General features: G+C 38.5%; 2 protein-coding genes across 3 annotated transcripts in view; both read right to left on the reverse strand.

The window, feature by feature from the left end:
* Nucleotides 1-436: 436 nt before the first annotated feature.
* On the reverse strand, nt 437-9,491 carry ALDH8A1 (aldehyde dehydrogenase 8 family member A1). The gene is made up of 7 exons (XM_032215888.1): nt 9,301-9,491; nt 6,923-7,070; nt 5,850-6,005; nt 3,822-3,971; nt 2,953-3,209; nt 1,870-2,031; nt 437-1,067 (listed from the first exon to the last, which is right to left on the reverse strand). Exons 1-7 carry the CDS (start codon nt 9,436-9,438, stop codon nt 603-605), a joined length of 1,476 nt encoding a protein of 491 aa, XP_032071779.1. The 5' UTR covers nt 9,439-9,491; the 3' UTR covers nt 437-602.
* Nucleotides 9,492-11,500: 2,009 nt separating this feature from the next.
* HBS1L (HBS1 like translational GTPase) overlaps nt 11,501-19,474 on the reverse strand; it is a 55,180-nt gene continuing 47,206 nt past the window's right edge. For both annotated transcript variants that reach the window (XM_032215885.1, XM_032215887.1), the window contains 6 exons: nt 19,305-19,409; nt 17,677-17,767; nt 15,895-16,003; nt 13,838-13,938; nt 13,083-13,227; nt 11,501-12,135 (listed from right to left, as the gene is read on the reverse strand). In XM_032215885.1, coding sequence (XP_032071776.1) covers nt 12,124-12,135; nt 13,083-13,227; nt 13,838-13,938; nt 15,895-16,003; nt 17,677-17,767; nt 19,305-19,409 — 563 coding nt within the window. In that variant the 3' untranslated portion in view covers nt 11,501-12,123. The remainder of the gene's footprint in view (nt 12,136-13,082; nt 13,228-13,837; nt 13,939-15,894; nt 16,004-17,676; nt 17,768-19,304; nt 19,410-19,474) is intronic.

Here is a 19,474-nt window from a genome sequence, read left to right on the forward strand (position 1 = left end):
AAAAAAGAAGCTGAAAATCTGGGTGCATCTTATACACTGAATATAGCACTTTTTGCCTCCTGAAACCCCGCCTCCTTCACCAAAATGGCCATGCATAATCTTTAGGAGGCTTTCAGAGTGCTCCTGGTGGCTGGGGAGAGCAGAAATGAGTAAAAAATGGGCCATTTTTTGCTCAATTCCCCCCCCCACTGCCCCCAGGAGCACTCTGTAAGTTTCCTAAAGGCTATGCATGTCCTTTTTTGACAAAAAAACAAGCCTGTTTTCATGAAAAACATGCCATTTTTTGCTCATTGGGGGGGGGGGGCAGGCGCAGTCTACAAGCCTCCTAAAGGCTATTCATGCCCTTTTCTTTGGAAAAAAACAGGCCTGTTTTCGTGAAAAATGGGCCGTTTTGGGGAGGTCTGCAGAGTGCAAAAACTTTTTTTTAATTTACCTCTTCAAAATCTTGGTACGTCTTATACTCTGAAAAATACGGTAATTACTTTCATATGCTCCTTTCTACAGTACTCTTAGCAGACATACAAGTATAAACCATGATTTTTCTCAATATATCAAGAGAGACAAGGCAACACACAGAGACCTATGGCACTAATTACTTCCTATTAGTTGGTTTCAGTATATTTTATGGTAACTGTTTTCACCTCAGTGAAAAATTCATACGAATCCTTAGCTCCCTCTCTACCTATCCCAGAGGCTTTCATTCCCCCAAAGGGCAAATTCAGATCTCTGATAAGCCAACAATTGGTCCACACCAATCCAGACTGGAGTCTTTTAGCAACACGATGAATCCGGCCTACATTGTTTGACCAGACCGTGGCTGCCAGGCCATATTTGACTCCATTGGCTCTCCTAATCACTTCCTCTTCTGTGTCAAACACCATTACACAAGCTACAGGACCAAATATCTCATCCTGGATGCAACAAGAATCATCATCAATGTCTGTGATAACTGTGGGAAGCAAGAAATAGCCATTTTGGTTTCTTGGAGGAAGATCCAATGAATCTATTCCCTCTCCACAAAGAATCGTGGCCCCTTCTGCCCGAGCCTGCTGGATATATTTCTTCACCTAAGAGGAGCAGCAACAAAACAAGGAGCGTATTTAGAGAAGACAATAATTTTAAATTGTTAATAAAAATAAGGAAATGAAAGACCAATACATATGAATATACTCTCTCACACCTACATATTTACTATATAAAACCTATATCTAGACATATTGTATGAATTAGTTAAGCTCTTGTGTTTTACATGCTATTTTAAATAACATTAGCTGCTTAAAGGTTGATTTACTTTAATTCATTCATTTAAATCGTATACTAAGAAAATGCCAATGCAATTTTATCACTGGAACATTATTTCATGTAGCATTATTAATTAAACTTTAAATACTGTATTACATCAAGAAAGATAGAAAAATCTTAGACACATTTGAAGCTATGGAAGAAGAATCTGAAATGTCTTCTTCAATTCTGCTGACAATATATTCGAGAAGTGAGTTAGTAAGAGAAAATATCAGGTTGTTTCCAACTGTGTGCACCCAGCAGTGAATCTGACATCACTAAGGAGATGTTTCAACTAGTCATATTAAGTGCGCACAATAAAAAAATATGCAAACTTGACAACTGGAAAAATTACTTAATGGAAAAAAAGTTTTGATGAGGAAGCTTTAGGAAATACCCTTAGCCTGAAACAATTTAAAGCAAGTGTTTTAACAAGTGATTAAAACAAGATCTGTTCTTTGTCTAAAAATCAATACCAAGATATAAGAAAATCTCTATCATCATATATGGCGATACTTTCTCAAATGTGGAAGAAAACATATTTGCAGATAATTTAGCAAATTGAAAAATATTTTCAACATCGTTTACCTTTGCTAAATGATCTTTACTTATCAATGCCCCCATATCAGTTTTGGGATCTGAAGGATTTCCAACTTTCCATTTTTTAACAGTTTCCACAAACCTTTTCAAGAATTCTTTAGAAATGCTCTTCTGAACAAAGATTCTGCTGGTACATAGGCATATTTCACCCTGGCAAGATCGAACAATGTATAGACAAGGGAGAAATTCAATAAGGAGTCATTACTGAAGCATGAGTTTTTAAGTTCTTTACAAAATATATTAGTATCAGAGCAAAACTCTCTTTAGTTCACCAAAGGAAGAATTTGTTTTCTGGATTTCAGTAAGAGCAGGACAACTCCTTAGATTTACAATTATGCAATTAAATATAATTAAATATAAATATCAGCAAGCTCTTATATAGTTTGTTGTTAGTATCCCTATACATTTTTACCAAATAACAAGGAGCATTCGGGTGGAGAGGAACTATGATTGAATAGGAAATTTTATTCCTTCTAAGACTACTGCTTTCATACATAACAGGCGAGAAGAGAAATCATATTTTATCTTGGCATTTCCAAAGAAGAGTGCACAGGCTGCAGAAAGACTAGTTGTCTCCCCTCCTAGTACCCAGTCCCGGATGTGAGGAGTCCCAAGGCAACAAAAGACATGGGCAACCCATTTAAGGAAAGTAAATCACTGAATTCTTTTATACTGGATCTGATATGTTGAATCTTTTGGGATATTCTTTGTAGAACAATAGCAGGGGGACTCTTTGGAGTGGCAAACTGTGAGGATATGAATAAGAAAGAGTTATTCCAAAACAAATTCTGATAGAAAAAGGGAGCTTGCTCATCCATCATTTTCAAGGAATATCACAACCTTTACTTGCCATACGCTAAATAAATAGACAACATTCACTGAAAGAGGATTCCATGTTAAGTCAGATTTAAAAAAAAATATTATCATTATTTATTGGAATTTATTAGCTGCCCAATTCCAATAAGTAAAAAATAAATCATCTGATTCAGAATAAGATACTCAGTCTTTATATTAAAACCTGTCATGAGGAGCCAGAAGCGGAAGGATGAGCAAGCAACTATCTTTTTATACCTGGTTAGCAAAACTGGACTTTACAGTGGCAGGAATACATTGATCCAAGTTGGCATCCTCAAAAATGATAGCTGGGTTTTTGCCTCCTAGCTCCAAGGAAAGTTTCTTACAGTACAAAGCAGACCTTTGGATGATTTGTTGGCCAGTGAGTGTGCTCCCAGTGAAGGAAATCAGAGATACCGCCGGATGGGAAACAAGAGCATCTCCAGCTTTGGGCCCACTTCCAAACACGACATTTATCACACCCGGAGGAAAACCTTGTAGGCAGCAGAGGAGGAAAATCACATAAACAGACTGAACACCATAATTATGTAGTACATTCCGTTTAAGTGGCAAGTCAGAAACATATATATTGAATACAATACTATGATCCTAACTAGAGTGGTTCGGTGGCCTAGAGGTAGAGCTCTCGCCTCACAATCAAGAGGCTGTGAGTTCAATCCTAGGTAGAGGCAGATATTTCTGCCTGTGGACACCCTGTGGATATATCTGTTGAACAAAACTCTGCATTGGTGACAGGAAGGACATCTGATCATTAAAACACTCTGCTAGCTCCATTCAGTTTCCCAGACTCCACAAGGGGTTATGGGGTTGTTAAAATGATGGCGACTATGATCCTAACTACTTTTAGTATATATAAGGGTTATACTGTATATGATGGAACTTCCTTGCTTGTTATATGATATCTTTTCAATCTATCTATTGTTCAATCTATAATCGGGTTCTAAATCATGCTATCAATGGAATATTACCTTGATCACGTATTTGATGTGTAAGCTCTTTGAATCCAAGTGTTACCTACTTCTCTCCTGAATCACTAATATGTATACTGCTTTAATTATTTCAATGGAGCTACTTTTCTGGCATACCTGCTTTATTCAGAAGTTTGCACATCATCCAGGCTGTGACAGATGTCATTTCACTTGGTTTGGCAATTACAGTATTTCCACACATGACAGCAGGGGCAATTTTCCATGTCAGTAAATAAAGTGGCAAATTCCAAGGACTAATTAATCCAGCTTTCAAAAAGATAGAAAAAAGGAACAAATCTGTTTAAACATGAAGCTTGATACATAGGAAATCCATGGCCCCCTTTTGATACCCAGTTAGATAACAGAGCATAACAACTCTTTGTAAGCTTCAGTAGTCTTTTGCTTCAGCACCCAATCTATGTACTAAACCAGCAGTCACCAACTGATGGTCCATGAGAAACTTTTGATGGTCTGCAGAAAAATTAATTGTATTTTTTATATTGCACTAAATTAGGGGTCCTCAAAATATGGCACCTGGGCCTGATATGTGCAATGAACATTTGTGTTGCTGCAGAGAGTCTCCCGCTTCTGTATGGTAAGGAGGGGGGAAGAAATTCTGACTTGGGGTCTGCTTCAGACTTCTGATGCAGAGCTTTGGGCAAAGGCTGAAGGGAACTGCCACTGGTGGCGAAGAGCCAAAAGGCCTTGTTCCAGTGGGATTGCATCAAGGTCTGGAACTGGCTGATCATCTCAGTCCTCTTAGCCTCCAGGCGCTGGCACTTGGCCATGCACTCCTGCAAGTCTTCCCTCTGCTTGGAAAGCCTGTGCTAGTAGTCCTCAGTGAGGTGCTCCTGCTGAGCCTACTTCTCGGTCAGATCCAATTTGAACTGAGCCAGCTGTTTTGCCAACTCTTTCTCATGGTGGCTGCTTAGCTCCAGCAACTGCTTTCTGTTGGGACCCTAAAGAGCCCGGTCGGGCAGATGAGGAGTGGTGAGTAGAGACTGGCAAGGCGCCCATCGATGTGAGTGACATCGAATTGGCCATGCCCACACAGTCACATAACCGCCTTGCCACGCCTACCCAGCCAGTCATTAGGTAGATCATATTAGTGGTCCTTGGAAATAGGTAAATGAAAATGTTGAATAATAGCTAGTGTTCAGGTTCTATAAGCTATTGATTTGAATAAGCTATTGAGGCAAAACAAGGCAAGCCATCCCCCAATATCAGGTTTGGCTCATTATTAAAAGTATAGCATCTTGCCAATTAATTATATTCTAATTGAGTGAGCTAATTATAATGGACTTACCTATGTTAGAAAAGGCATGGAAAATTTCAAGCTGTGCTTTATATTAGAAGAGAACTACCAGATTTGAGATATAAAAGTCCATATGATCACTAAACTACAGGAAAAAAAGACACTGAAAAGTGAGTGATGACATCTAGTGGTCACTAGATGCTTGCAACTCAGAACCACTTAAACTACAGGTAGTCCTAGAGTTATGACCATTAAGGTCAGCAACGATTCAAAGTTATGATATTGTTGGACAAAGGGATTTACAACAACTCCTTGGAGTTCTGGCCATTGCAGCATCTCTACAGTCAGATGATCATGAACTGGGTGCTTGGTCATCTGGCTCATGACTACAATATTGGAATGAAATGCTGACACATGATTGCAATTTTCTATATTCCCTGCTGGCTTCCCAGAAGCAAAGTCAATAGAAAAGCCAGCAGGAAGTTGGAATTGTGATCACACGAGGGCCTCACTACAAACTACATGCCTTTAAATGGCATGCCAAGGACTACATTCCTCAAACTAGTGAATAAAGAACAAAACCTAATTTCATTTAATTCATTTAAGAGGATATGATTAGGCAGCAGTCATGTTTAATATTGCCCCCCTTTTGTTATATTAAAAATAATAATTTGGTGACAACGCTGGGGAACAATACCCATGTTTTGTGGGCCAAATGAAACTGAGTATCTCTGGGTTAAAACAAGAAGGGAAAAAAAATTAGTTCCAACAACTGTATATAAAATAAGGCAATATGCACAAGCTAAATTTACTAACATTACCCTAGTCCTAAAAAGATTATTTTTTCCTTTCGTTGAAAAACCACCTGCAGCTCTTTGACAAAGACTTACCAATTCCCACTGGTGACCTTTCAGTATAGTGCATGCAGCCCATGTGATCCATCTGTGTACATTCTGTTGTCTTATGAAGGATAGATGATGAAAAAAAGCGAAAATTATATACTGCTCGGGGTATGTCCACTGTTCTGGCAAAAGAAATGGTTTTTCCTGGAACAGAAGGATATTTACCAAATAATTTTATACTTGCAGATGTTGCTGCAATGCTTTTGAAATGTACCAATCACAGATGTGGATTTCTGCTGGTGAAACGGTAGCGGTGGCGGTGGGAGGCTCCGCCCATCCTCCCGGATACTTTGTGCAAGCGTGCGAATGCTCACGCAGGCATGCACATTCAAGAGCGAACTGATAGTAAAATAAATTGAAATCCACCACTGACCAATATTTTCAATAGGTTTTATGTTCTAAACAGTTTTTGTAAGAACTGTTTTTAAGCAAAGAATGAAAGTTGTCTAATTATTAAGCAGTGGAGGGGAGAAGACAATCTAAATGTTCAAAAGTAAAACTTCAAAAACACAAGAAAGCAAGAGGATTATTAAAGGATTATGGAAAACCCATGTAAGTGTTTCTGGCCACATTTGACCATGAGAATACATCTTTAGATTTTAAGTTTCTCTGCTATCACATAGAAAACAAACAAGAATTCTGCAACAATTCCACCAAGGAGATCCATCCCTAAAATATTTTTTGTCCATGCAGAAATTTAATTATTCCCAGCATGCTATATCTGTCTGCAGTTGCATTAAATATAAGGAGCTCATCAAAAAGAAACAACTGTAATTCAGCACCTGAATACATAGCTAGACACCATGATTCAAAACCAGATAAATCAATAAATAAGGAAAGTTTTTATCTTTAAATGTGAATGTGAGAAAGGGCCAAGTTCCAATTTGTCCATTCAGACAAGGAATAGGCAAGTTGTTTGTGTTGTTCATCTAAGGCAGTGATGGCTAACCTTTTTTTGATCGCGTGCCAAAAGCAAGGGGGAGGGCAAGGGGTTCGTGTGCGGGTGTGCCCATAATGCTATGTGCACAACCCCCCTGGGGTCAACAGGTTTTCTCCTTTACCTTGATCTTTTGATTCTGCTTGCGCAAATGACTCCAGATTTTCTTCAATAAGGTCTGCTAACTTGCTCATTATTTTTGACCTTTCCTGTGGACTTTTGGCAGACCATCCTGGGAAAGCATTTTGGGCAGCTTTGACAGCAGCTTCCACCTTAAAAATGCAATTGGTAAACACATGTGTCTGCATGAGCAAAAGCATGTATGATGCTAGACGTTAACAGAAACTAAGAGAAAGCAGAAAACAAATACCGCTTCTTTGAAGGCCAGAGTTCAGATCCCCTGCTATGTCATCCTGGGTTAGATGAATAATAATCTTTATTTATAAACTGAGAAGATTTTTGTCATCCTGATCGATTACAATACAGAATACTGTTCCTCTCCTGGGCAAGCTTGATCTAGACCAGTGATGGTGAACCTTTTGGGCTCAGCATGTCAAAAATGTGGAAAATACCTAACTGGATGGCATTGCACACTCCTCTCCAACAAGAGAAAATATTTTCTATCTCTTCCCCTCCCCCCATCTCCCATTTAAGCCAAACTTAATAGCAACACTCAGTGACAGTGCACTGGCTGAGCCTGAAGTAAAGGCCTGAGCTTTGTCTTTAGCCCTAGGGCTACTGCTGCCATTTGAAAAAGCCCCGTCGTTCCGTTCCCGAAGGTGTGATTGCCTCCATAGCCCAGTGCTGCCATACATCCCTTGCCTTTAGGTGGTGCTCTCTTTTTTTGTTGACAGGTCCCTACCACCTACCTGAGGCTGCTCCAGGTCGCATAAGGCCTTTATTCTTGAAGCAGCTTTGGAGAATGCTCTTCCACAGCCTCGGAAGCCTCCAAAAGCCACACAAAAGCATGCTCTGTTCTCACATGATTTTTGGAGGCTCAAAGACCACGCAAGAGCACGACCCTCTCACATAACTTCCAGAGGATCAGGAGGCGATGAGAGAGACAGCCCATTCCATGTGGCCTCCACAACCTCCAAAACTGAGTGGAGTATGCTTTCAAGAATAGTTATTGGGTGTTGGTTAACACTGGTGTGTCAGACAAAATGTGCCTATGACATGTGTCATAGGTTCGCCATCACTGATCTAGACATGACTGCTAAAGGTAGAAACTAAACAGCTCTTCGCCAAATGTATTTGAAGGGTAAGACATACCAATTAATATATTGACACATATAGTTACATGTATTTGTGTTTTTATCATCCCTTCAAGCGGCATTTTTGTTCTTGTTTGGTATTTTTTACTTATTTTCCAAATTAAAATTCAGAACTACAGCCACTAGGCAGCACTATTGAGCTTTTTACTCTTGCAGAATTCTACAGAGTTGTCACAATGTCTTTCATTTTAGGCAAGGCCATATTATTACTGACTTGCATTTTCAAACTAATCAGTAACTGAAATTCTCTGTGCAGGGTACAGTAGCATTCAATGTGCTACACCTGCATGCATTCATGCCTAGCATATGGCCCTTTCCCAAAGATTATCTAAAATTTTCTAGCTAAGATAAGAAATATAATACATAACAATACCATGAATTTAAATATAATAAATCAATTTAATTCATTATTTAGCTGAATTCAAACTAATTCAAATGTTATGCTTGAACTTGTCTTGCTGCTTTCTTTATCCTTTGTTCCTTTGATCTTTGATATGTGATTCAAAGGTTAAATACAATGCTGAGGGTGAAACATATTGGATACCCCAAGAAGCTTAAAATCAAAATTCACGCTTTCTTGTCCTGCTGACCACAGTATTAAATGAGCAATCATGATTATTCTTTAAACATATTTTTCTATGTATCTAATATACAATCCATTTTCTGTTTGCATAAGAAAATAAGAGGGCAAAGGTCCACAGTGTAAGTTTAGAAAAAAATGCTAGTTATACTTCAACCACTATTTATGTATACTTAAGCAAATATTTGATTGACTGGAATTGAATGCTAAAGGTCAAAGTTAAAGTTGTAAAAGTGTAGAATAGTATTTTATTTCCAACCTCAGTGATTAGATGGTACAATTATTATTTTGACTGGGCCTTTTAAAGGAATCAAGCAGCCAATAAGGAAAGCTATATTTTTTCTTTTCATTTTGCCTTGAAGTTTGACACAATTCCCACATACTGTAAAAGAGACATTTCAAAGGAAATGGCATTGAACTTTGAGCTGCTGATCTAGGGCTATTGCTGCTGACACAACACTGTGTTATTATACTGAAATATAGCCTTATCTCCTATAGGCAAAAAAACATAATTCAATATAACATTAAAGCTAGCCAATATTTTAGGATGATTTATGTTCACAATTATTACAAACACCCCATGCAATGTTTTTGTACAACTCTACAAAATAACAAAAAAGTTTAATATAAATTTCTGTAGGAACTCACCTCTTCCCTGCCGCTATCGGGTACTTTGCAATATACTTCACCAATAGATGGGTCGTAAGAATCTAGATATGAGGAATATGGCAGAAACCGGCCACCGATATAGTTCTCCAAAATCAAGTGAGTCTGAGGGTGGGTCATTGCAATTCAGTTTGCACTGTCCAAGCACTGCTACTACATTTGCGATTTGCAGAGCACACTTTTTTATTTGCCAGCTTCAACTCCTCCTCTTTCAGCAATTATTGCTAGACTGATCAAAAGCTGACATGCATCCACAGCCAAACCAAATGAACTATAACTATAAACATTGTGGAAATAATGTAATCAGTATAGTATTATTTGCTTCATAAAAATGGCATTATAAAGGATTCCACGTCAACCTTAATGCTGGCAGTAATTTTGAGGGTTTATTTCATTTTTAGTAAGCTTGATTATTGTACTGTAACACACGATGTGTAGTGGATAAAACTATACCATACCCAGGAAAAATGGATTAGATTGTTGTTTTTTAATTCCTTCCAAGCCTTTCTGGAGAGAATGCAATTTATCAATGAGGTTTGGAAAAAAATAAAAAATAAAAGTGAGGTGTCATGGGCAATCTAATTCAAGGAAGACATAAAGTGTATTTAGAACCGTTGATTACAATAGATTATAGAATGATTTCCAATTTCCAATATTTGTTATTTACCCTATTTTTCAGAGCACCTTTTGCCCCCCAAAAAGAGGGTGAAAATTTGGGTGCGTCTTCTACTCCGAATGTTACATCAGCCATACCGGGGGGAGAAGTTGGTGTGGTGGCGGCAACGGCAGCAATAGCGGCAATGGCGAAAATGGATGGCAACAGGCAGCTGATTGGCGGTGTTCTGGGAGGCTGATCCAACCACCAATCCCCGCCGCTGCCCAGGGAGCCTGCCACTTGCTCCCAGGCCAAAGCTACAGCCGCCTGAGCTGCCCCAACACTGCCCGGGGAGCCAGCCTCATCTGCTCCCAGGCGAAGCGAAAGCCGCCCGAATCTCTCTGCCATTGCCCGGGGAGCCTGCCACCTGCTCCCGGGCCAATGCCTGAGCCGCCTAACAGATAAGCACCTGATTATAAATGGTTAGGGGTCGCAAGGATCTTCTAAACTTGACAGCTTTAAGACTTGTGGACTTTAAGTCCCAGAATTCCTGAGGTAATATGACTGGATGAGGAATTCTGGGAGCTGAAGTCCACAAGTCTTAAACCTGTCAAGTTGGAAGACCTCTGGGTTAGGCTTAGGATTAAGGTTAACACATTTGTAATGGGTTAGGCTTAAGGTTTAAGGCTTATAGCCTGTTTGCAGCAATGGTGGGATACAACCGGGATGCCCCGGTATGGGCGTACCGGTGCCTGCTGGGAGCACCAGGTACCATTCCGGTATGGTGTTCTGGGGGGCCCACCCACGCTCCTTACCTGTATTTGAGCTGTTTGGGGCTTCCATGCATGGAGCGTACGACGCCTGCACGATGCTTCGCCAAGCAGCTGGAGCGTCACGGAGGTGTCACGGAGCATCGTGGGCAATAAGTACAGACGCGCATGCTGTGCGCGTTCATGTAGTGGACACCCGGCCCTGTTGCACCATCCCGGTTGCACCGGGATCAGGAACCCACCACTGGTTTGCAGATTAGGGTTAAGGCTCCTGTTTGCAGGTTAGGGTTAGGGTTAAGGCTTATTGCCTGTTTGCAAGGGGTTATTTTAATTATGACTTTAATTGACTTTACATGGTTGTAAAAGGTATACATGGTTATAAAAATTATTCTGCTACACTGGCATTTTATTAAATAATATATTACTACACATTTGGCTCAGAATACTTTTTTCCTTGTTTTCTTCCTCTAAAATCTAGGTGCGTCTAATACTCCAGTGTGTCTTGTACTCTGAAAAATACAGTAATTATTCCTGTTTTCTCCATCTCTCAGATGTACTCAAAGATGAACACTATTGAAACGAAGAAAGCTTTACGTAACGATGAATATATTTTTATGCAGAAAGACTACATACTTCAATTCTCATACTCATATAAAAGTATACCTTATAAAGTTATCTGTTTTGACTGAGTTTGGGGAGTTGCAATTCTTTTAAGTACAACAATCAGATAACTCATGTAGACAGTATGTTTTGTTCCATCAAAACCAATTCTTTTGTCAGGATTTTAATTTATAAAAGACTATGGAAAAAGCCAAAATTATGCTCAGATGACTATTTTATTATACTTCTACAATTTAAAAAATAAAATTAATCATTATTGGATAAGCTATATCTACTCAATTATTTAAATAAAATAATGAGGATGGAAAGAAATTAGGTTGTAGGTGCAGCATTACATAATGTTTTCTGAAACAGAAGGAAACAGGATTCTTTGAAAACATAGTTGTATAAAACTTCAAATATTTTAGATCAATTGATGTGTAATTTATAAAATACCATGCAGCAAAGCATCAGCTCTCCCTAAAAATTGTAAACAAACTTTAAGGCTGGAAGTAACATTTTTTTCCATGATGAATCATCATTCTTTAATACATCATTCCAATCAGTTTTTGAAAACGATCCACTAGAACTATTGATGGGATGACATTTTAGTTTGGGAATATGCTGAAACTTGTGCAGTGAGAAAGTGCAATGAGTATTTTCTTGCTGGCAAATTGTTCTACAGCAACAATGGCCTTGAAATGTTTGCAGAGTACCCAATACATAATTGCCAATACATAATTGTCTTTGTTCCTTCAACGGATACAAATGGATTCCTCAGAGAAGTATATTTGAGCTTATGATTTCATTTGGCTGGATTGCAGATGTCCTGGCACACAATCAATCCTTAATCTAAAATAAAACAGAAATATAATTGAACATTTTTTTAAAAAAACAATCCTCTGTTATACTATGAGAACAACTTTCCCTCCAAAAATATACAAGCCTGCAGTGTAGATCTATAATGTTGTATCAAGTACAGACAGATACTGGTCATTACAGCTAGCCAGGCATATAGAAATGCAATATTAGACTTCTTGGATTCCAGTTTTGTCTCACCAAGCTTATCTATCAATTCAAGTTCAATATTTTAAAATTAAATATCAATGCATATATGGCCATAGGTAAAATCTAGGGCCCATCCAGCATGGCAATCAAATCAGACGATATATTTTCCTTAGGTAATTTCAAAGAAAGATCAAGATCAGGAGTGTATACCCATTGCATGCATTTTTCTAGGGAAATGGTTTATGTTCCTCTCTCTGCATAAATTGGTCCTGATTCAAACTAGGAGTCTTGTGTATTTACACTGAAATAAGTTTAAAAATGGAGACAGCACAAGACATAATGATGCATTTGCATCCTGAGATAGACAACCCAGTTGCAAACAGGTACATAGCTAAAGAAGAGTGGATTGATTCAACCTAATCTACAGATTAAAATCTTGCAAAAAGCAGATGCAAGTGCTAGGTAACCAATCCCTAGTTATAAACCATCTTAGGGAAAAAAGGAAGATGACAAAACAGAAGATAACATTTCTAATAACAATTTAAAAGATAAGTTTTGGGAACTAAAAATTTAACTATTTCTACAGTGCTTATATTTTATTAAAAAGAAATGTATATTTCATTAAAAATGTTTAACAAAATATTTTTACACTAACTATATTAGCATTGTCAGATCTGGTTACTCAAATGTTAATAGTGCATATACGTTTATTTATTAAAAATGGTTAACAAGAGACACAGCCTATGATTTCATAATTAGCATTTATAAAAGCATTCACAAAAATATTGTACCTCCACAACTACTCCTGCTGCTATAGTGGATCCTCCGTAGCGCAACATAAATCTCCCAAGTTCTTTAAAGTCTTTATAAAGCTCCAAAGCAATAGGTCTTTGGGTCTGTAGTTCTATTAAAGCATTCTGCCCTTTTGTCAGACACCTACAAGGGAAAGAAAACTTGTTAAGAATTATATTACTATGAAAGGCAATTTGATTGTGTATGCTTGTGTTTCCAGATATACAGAACGGAAGATTCAGTATAGTTTCCACCTAAAATTGTGCTAAGAGCATCATGTCCCACTCCTAAACAGAAAGGAATTGCAAAATCTGATGATATTTTGATGATTCTCTCATTTCAAGTTTATTTTTCCCAGAAATCCACACACACCAAGGAATTCATAAGCTGGAAGCAGCCAAAGGTTAATCATAATGTACCATGTCTAAATCTTATCAAATCACATCTCATTTTGAAATCAGAATTTGTCTCAATGTACCATTTATAATTTACTTATATAGCAACACCCTTTCAATAATTCAGAAAAGGCAGCATGCAAATATATCCTATACTTCATCATTACATTTGTCAATACGAATAAAACACTCTGTAGGTACTAATGTTAACAGTAATTATTTAAAATATATCATGGTCACTGATTTTACATTCAATTTCTACCAGTTTTAATTAATTCATAATTTCAATTTTGAAATATTTTAAACTATATTAATTACATTTATATTTGTATTTTAACAAATTACCTTATCATACTTACTTAGGTTTTTTCTTGGCAACTTCACCACTGCTCTTATGAAGCACACTCAGCAATTTTCTAATAGTAGCAGGCTCACTTACAGTTTGAAAATGTAAGAGCACCTAAAATAAAATTTAATTTTAATTGACATTGTCAGCAATTGACAAAATACAAGTTTACCTGAAAAAGAAAATTCTATGAATACAACATAAAAAGACAATGGGAGATTTTGATCAATTCTACATTTGTATTTTATTGTACAATATAAAGTTACAATTTCCTATTTTCTCTATTATCAGTATTTTGAAACTCTTCTGAATTATTACAACCATTCTGTCAGTGAATAAAGTTAAGGTAGCACTGAACAAATGATGGTTATGACCAGTCCTTAGAATTCTGGCAATCCCAGCACACCTACAGTCACATGATTTCTATCTGGGTGCTTGGCAACCAGCTTGCATTTACGAACAGTTGCAGCACCTTGCCATCATGTGTGCCATTTGAGATTTTCTTTGCAAGTTTCCTCTGAAAGTCACTGAGGAAGCTGGAAAGTCACTGAGGTAAGTCTCTCCATCCATCCATCCATCCATCCATTCTCCCGCAGCCCTTCTAGCCTCACGTCACACTATCCACTTGTGCATCTCTGCACATCCACCCTGCGCCTTGCCATGGCTACCCCACTATTTGTGTACCTGTGTGTAACTCCAAGCCTCATTGACCCTCACATGCACACACATGTCCCCTTGTTTACTCTTCCCAAGCCTCATCGTGCCTCTCACACACCCTTCCTGAGCCTCAAATCTCCCTCACACCCTTGGGCACATTCTTGTACCCTCCCTGAGTCCTGATTCATCTCCCTCGTACTTTCATACATCCCCTTACACCTTTGTTCATCCTTCCTAAGCTTCGTGCATCCCTGCACATTCTCCCTGACGCCTTCCCACCTGTTGTGGCCGGCCAGCAGAGCTGGCAGCAGATTTTGACAGTGAGGAGGTTGGAGAGGAACATGGGCCAGTCCTGGAGTTTGGGAAAGGCTCTGACAAGTGCTCTGCGTCAGAGGCAGAGAGGGGGCCAGGGCCATCTGACAGTTATCAGCTGCCTTTAGAGTCAGACATCAGTGAGGCAGACAAACAGCTGGAGCCTGTTCCCAGTGTGCGCATGTACAGAGTTGCCAAAGGGCACAGCTAAGTAACAAGGAGTAGAGCCACAGGTGGACAGAGAATGACATCTCCCATGGGGAATAAAAGAGGAGTGAAAGGGGAGGGGTGTTTGCAGGAGACAATTAATTCATTCCTGCATTCTTGCCAAGTATTGTGACTCTGAAAGATATCGGCGGGCCACTCTCCAAGCCTGATAAAGGTCGGTAATTGTGAGCTATCTTGAAAGACTGGGGGCCGGGACTTTGCTAGAGAGGAATTCACTGTAAATTAAATAAAAGGGGTTTATTGGGACGAGGACTTGGATTTGTGCTGCTGGGTCAGAACACCACCTGCCTTGCTGTGCCTCCACATCCTACCAACCTCACTGCACCTCACTTTCATCCTTACACCCATTCCCCTCACTCACTCACTCTCATTGTGCCTCCCTCACACGAAACCTCCCCAAGCCTCCCTCACAACCTCAAACACACCCTCCTACCCTCACTCTGTCAGCAGCCACTTACCTATCACCTATTACCTACCTTAGCAACGTGATTGCAAGCTACTTGGAGCTTGCAACTTCCTGCTCGCTTCCCCACTGATTTGGTTGTGGGAAGCCAGCAGAAAGTTATCTCACCTAAAAGGGTAAAATTTGGTTGATGACATTAACTAGGTCTCCAGAGCTTGCTGTTGCTAAGTGATTGTGCTTTATGACTGCATCATTTAATGAAGGAAAATCCGGTTACAATTGCTGCTCTAAGTTAAGGATTACCTGTGTCTCAATCTTTGCCTAGAATGCTATTATCTCTCTTATTTTGTGCTGAGAACGGCAAGAAAACATTGGCATATAAAGTTCTTTTGGCATCGTAAGTCCATTTTAAAAGGTAGGAAAATGATACTTAAAATATAAATGAAATCCCTAACAAATTCTACACTCACAGGAAATCCTTTGGTGATGGGTATTTCAATATTAAAGATAAGAACACGAGCTCTGAAGCGTGTGCAGGTTTTAATTGGCTCCTTGGGACAGCAAAATATAAAACCAACACTGCAAGAGATAACAGAGTAACACATGAAATATACACTGATAATGACTCTCGCTATATATTTTAATGATACCATGACATGCCATAACATAAATCAGCTAGCCCAGTTTATGGGCCAGACAAAAAACAAGGCTGGAAGAATCTTCCCTTCCTATTGCCCTCTGTCAACATTAACATTTGCTTTAGAATAATTAATTTCAAAGTGCTCCCTGAAGCAATAAAATAACAAGGTTTAAAGCATCAGCACACATGTTACAGATAGAATGGCCATGCTATCAGCATACAGAAGAATGGGGACAGGATATTGAGTAAGAAAGGGATGATGAAATTTTGCCTTAGCAAAACTATCAGTCATGACATTAATACATAAATTAAATAACAGTGAGGCAAGAATACATTCTTGTTATACTTTTGTGGGAAAGGATAGATTCAGTTACTTTGCTTTGTAAGTGTACTTTACAGGTTGTTCTCGCTTAGTGACCACAATTGGGACATGTAACTCTGCTGCTAAGTGCCATGGTCATTAAACAGAAAATGACAACTGCAACAAACTGTTGTAATTTTGAATAGTCACTAAATGAGGTGGTCAATAAGCAAGGACTATTCGTATTTGAGTGGTGATACCATGATGCAATGCTATTATCAGTCTAAGGAGGTCACATGATCACATCAATTGATGTGGCAGGTAGTTTCCTCTGAGCCAAAGAGTGCCCTTAAGTTCATAATTATTACAGAAAACATGCATTAACTAAGAGAAAGAATGGAGGTTAAAAATGAATTTGTGCAGCTGCTTAAAGCCCTGACTCTTTCGTACCAAGTTCATACAATACTCAGAAGAGGCTTCACGTGCAAATTGACTGCACGACATGGGGACATAGTATGGCAGGCAGAGAAACATTTTCTATCATGGTTTACCAAATGTCAATCTGTGCCAGATATGGAGTTCGGCACATTCCCCCACACGACTTGTCAAAGCAGCTCACCTCCTCCAGACCAGTCTCCTCTCCCAAACTTTTTGGCAAGAAGTCTGAAAGAGGCAGAGTAGGATACCAGCTCCTGCACCTGTCCAATGTTTTGAAAGAGTGAGTGGTATCTCTTCTACAAAGCTTGCCAAAATGTAGTGGGTCCTCCACAAACAATAGCTTGTTCTCTATTTCTTAGAAGCAAAATAGTCCTGCTGCATCATAAAGCACCTCTGAGGGAGTGTTTCACTCAAAACTTTGTTGAGTGAAACACCTCATTAGAGATACACACAGTTCTCCTGTTTACTTCAGTCAGTAGCAGTGTCCTGTTTCTATTCCTTACTTGCCTGTAACTGTTATTCAGCAGCAAAGAATTTAAACACCAGTATTATTTAAGTATTTTTGAGTATGTTACTTTATATACGGTTTCCTGCAGATTAAGATGAATACTGTAGGGAATTGTGAAGTATCCCTCATTTGTTTTGTTTTTTTAGTGAAACAACTGGCAAAATCTAATTAGGAAGAACACTGCCAAGTTCAAACTGCATTTTGCAAGAGTTAGTGAATCTGCACCATTTTAGGTGGAAAGACGCAGGTAAACTTCCCACATGATTCTTCTGCATCTGGTAAACCATTCATGATCAGGGACAACGGTTATAAGAGGTTATGTTAAACATAAACGGTTGCTTAGTCAAACTCTATTTTGCACTCACTTGATTTTGATGATATCCATGCCAGTCAAAGTGAGACTAACGTGATCTCCAGCTGCAGCCCAATCCACTGGCTGCTCATGTAGAGCAATTCCTAGAAATGAGTAAAACCAGTACTAAATAGTGAACTACTTTGGTTTAACAGCTACAAAAACTGTTTCTGCAATTCTGCTGCATCAACTGCTATTCCTCAGTTTTCAGTATGAATGAAGTGATATTAAAGCCTGTGATATGAATGAAGTGATATTAAAACATTTTATTTTCACGTATCTCTATTATCTATAAATATTTTGCTTATTCATGGTTTTCTGCAAGTCACTGCACTAGGCTTTTATGGGTGTAACACAACAAGTATGCTCTCCACAGCTTTTTAGACTGAGTTATCTGCTTTCATTTTTCCACAAATAAGTGAAAACATTTCTGTGTGTCTTTTCATGTGGACATGTGTGTAATGCAGGCCACAAAATTGTATTCTAAAACCCCCTTCATTATTTGAAAGTATAATTGAAGAGTTTCTGTGATATACAGATAACCAGATGCAAATATGAAATCTCATATAGAAATCTTTAGATCCTTTTTTCTTTCTTTCTGAATAAACTCTGGATAGGTAAACTAGACACAAAAAATCAAGCAGATATAACTCTATGTCAGGGGTCTCCAACCTTGGCAACTTTAATACGTGTGGACTTCAACTATGAGAGTTGAAGTCCACATGTCTTAAAGTTGCCAAGATTGGAGACCCATTCTTTATGTCTTCTCAATTTTAATTAATTTATTTTATGCATACCGTTAATTCAGTATACAAACCTGTTTTTTCTCTTGCACATTTATTGATAGCTGAATTATAATGTTATGCTTCATTCTAGTATCATGTGTATCATTTAAACATTCCTATCCAAAACATTTCTGTCGAAGAATTAGGATAGAATCTTATAATTTTAAGAAACACTAAGTACATAATGTAAAAAATACAAAAAAAAATACAAAAATACAAAGGCAAAACCTATGTATCTCACAGGGAAAAAAGAATCAGAAAACAGAACAACTAAAAGACTAGCAAGCATAATATATACTTTAAATAAATACATATAACCATGAAAATATTTATTTCCTTTATATGTCATTATAAAATTTCTAGACCAATCTAAAAAGACTTTAAACATTAGGCCAATCATGCATCAACAGCAATAGAAGCAAGAACACAGAAAAGGCCAGTTGGGCCAGTGAAGCACAGGGCAGCAGGGTCTCCAAGTGCAGGAGAGCGAGGGATGGGGCAATTGCAGCTTCCTGGACCATGACAAGCAGCCCCAGTGCCGTGTGGCTCTGGAACTGCCTGCCATCCAACAAGGCAGAGGGCAGAGCTGGAGGGGCCAAGCCCAGGATGGCTTGGGGTGCATATTCACTTAACAACACTCACTTCTTTGTTAATAATGGCAACTGGGACTGCCAGGATTGCTGTCACATGATGTCTTGCTTTATGACATTGCTTAGTGACAGAAATTCAAATCCCAATTGTGGTCATATGTCAAGGATTATCTATAAGATTTTGCTTTTGATAATTTTAGTTACCAATTTCTGAAACTCTTTATTGTGTAATCCAAGAAAAAAAACCTTCGATCCATATACTATACCTTTTACAGTGCAAGTTTCATTAGGAGGCATGACAAGGAGTCGTTCCCCAACTTGGACATATCCTGCTTCGATTTTACCTGTTACACAGAATCCTGATCCTTGATCTGGAACAAAATATATTTGTTTTGAGAAAACAAACTGAAGATAAAGTAATACTATTGATTTTAAC

The sequence above is a fragment of the Thamnophis elegans genome, chromosome 4 (assembly GCF_009769535.1).
Source record: "Thamnophis elegans isolate rThaEle1 chromosome 4, rThaEle1.pri, whole genome shotgun sequence".
In the NCBI taxonomy this organism is placed as follows: domain Eukaryota; kingdom Metazoa; phylum Chordata; class Lepidosauria; order Squamata; family Colubridae; genus Thamnophis; species Thamnophis elegans.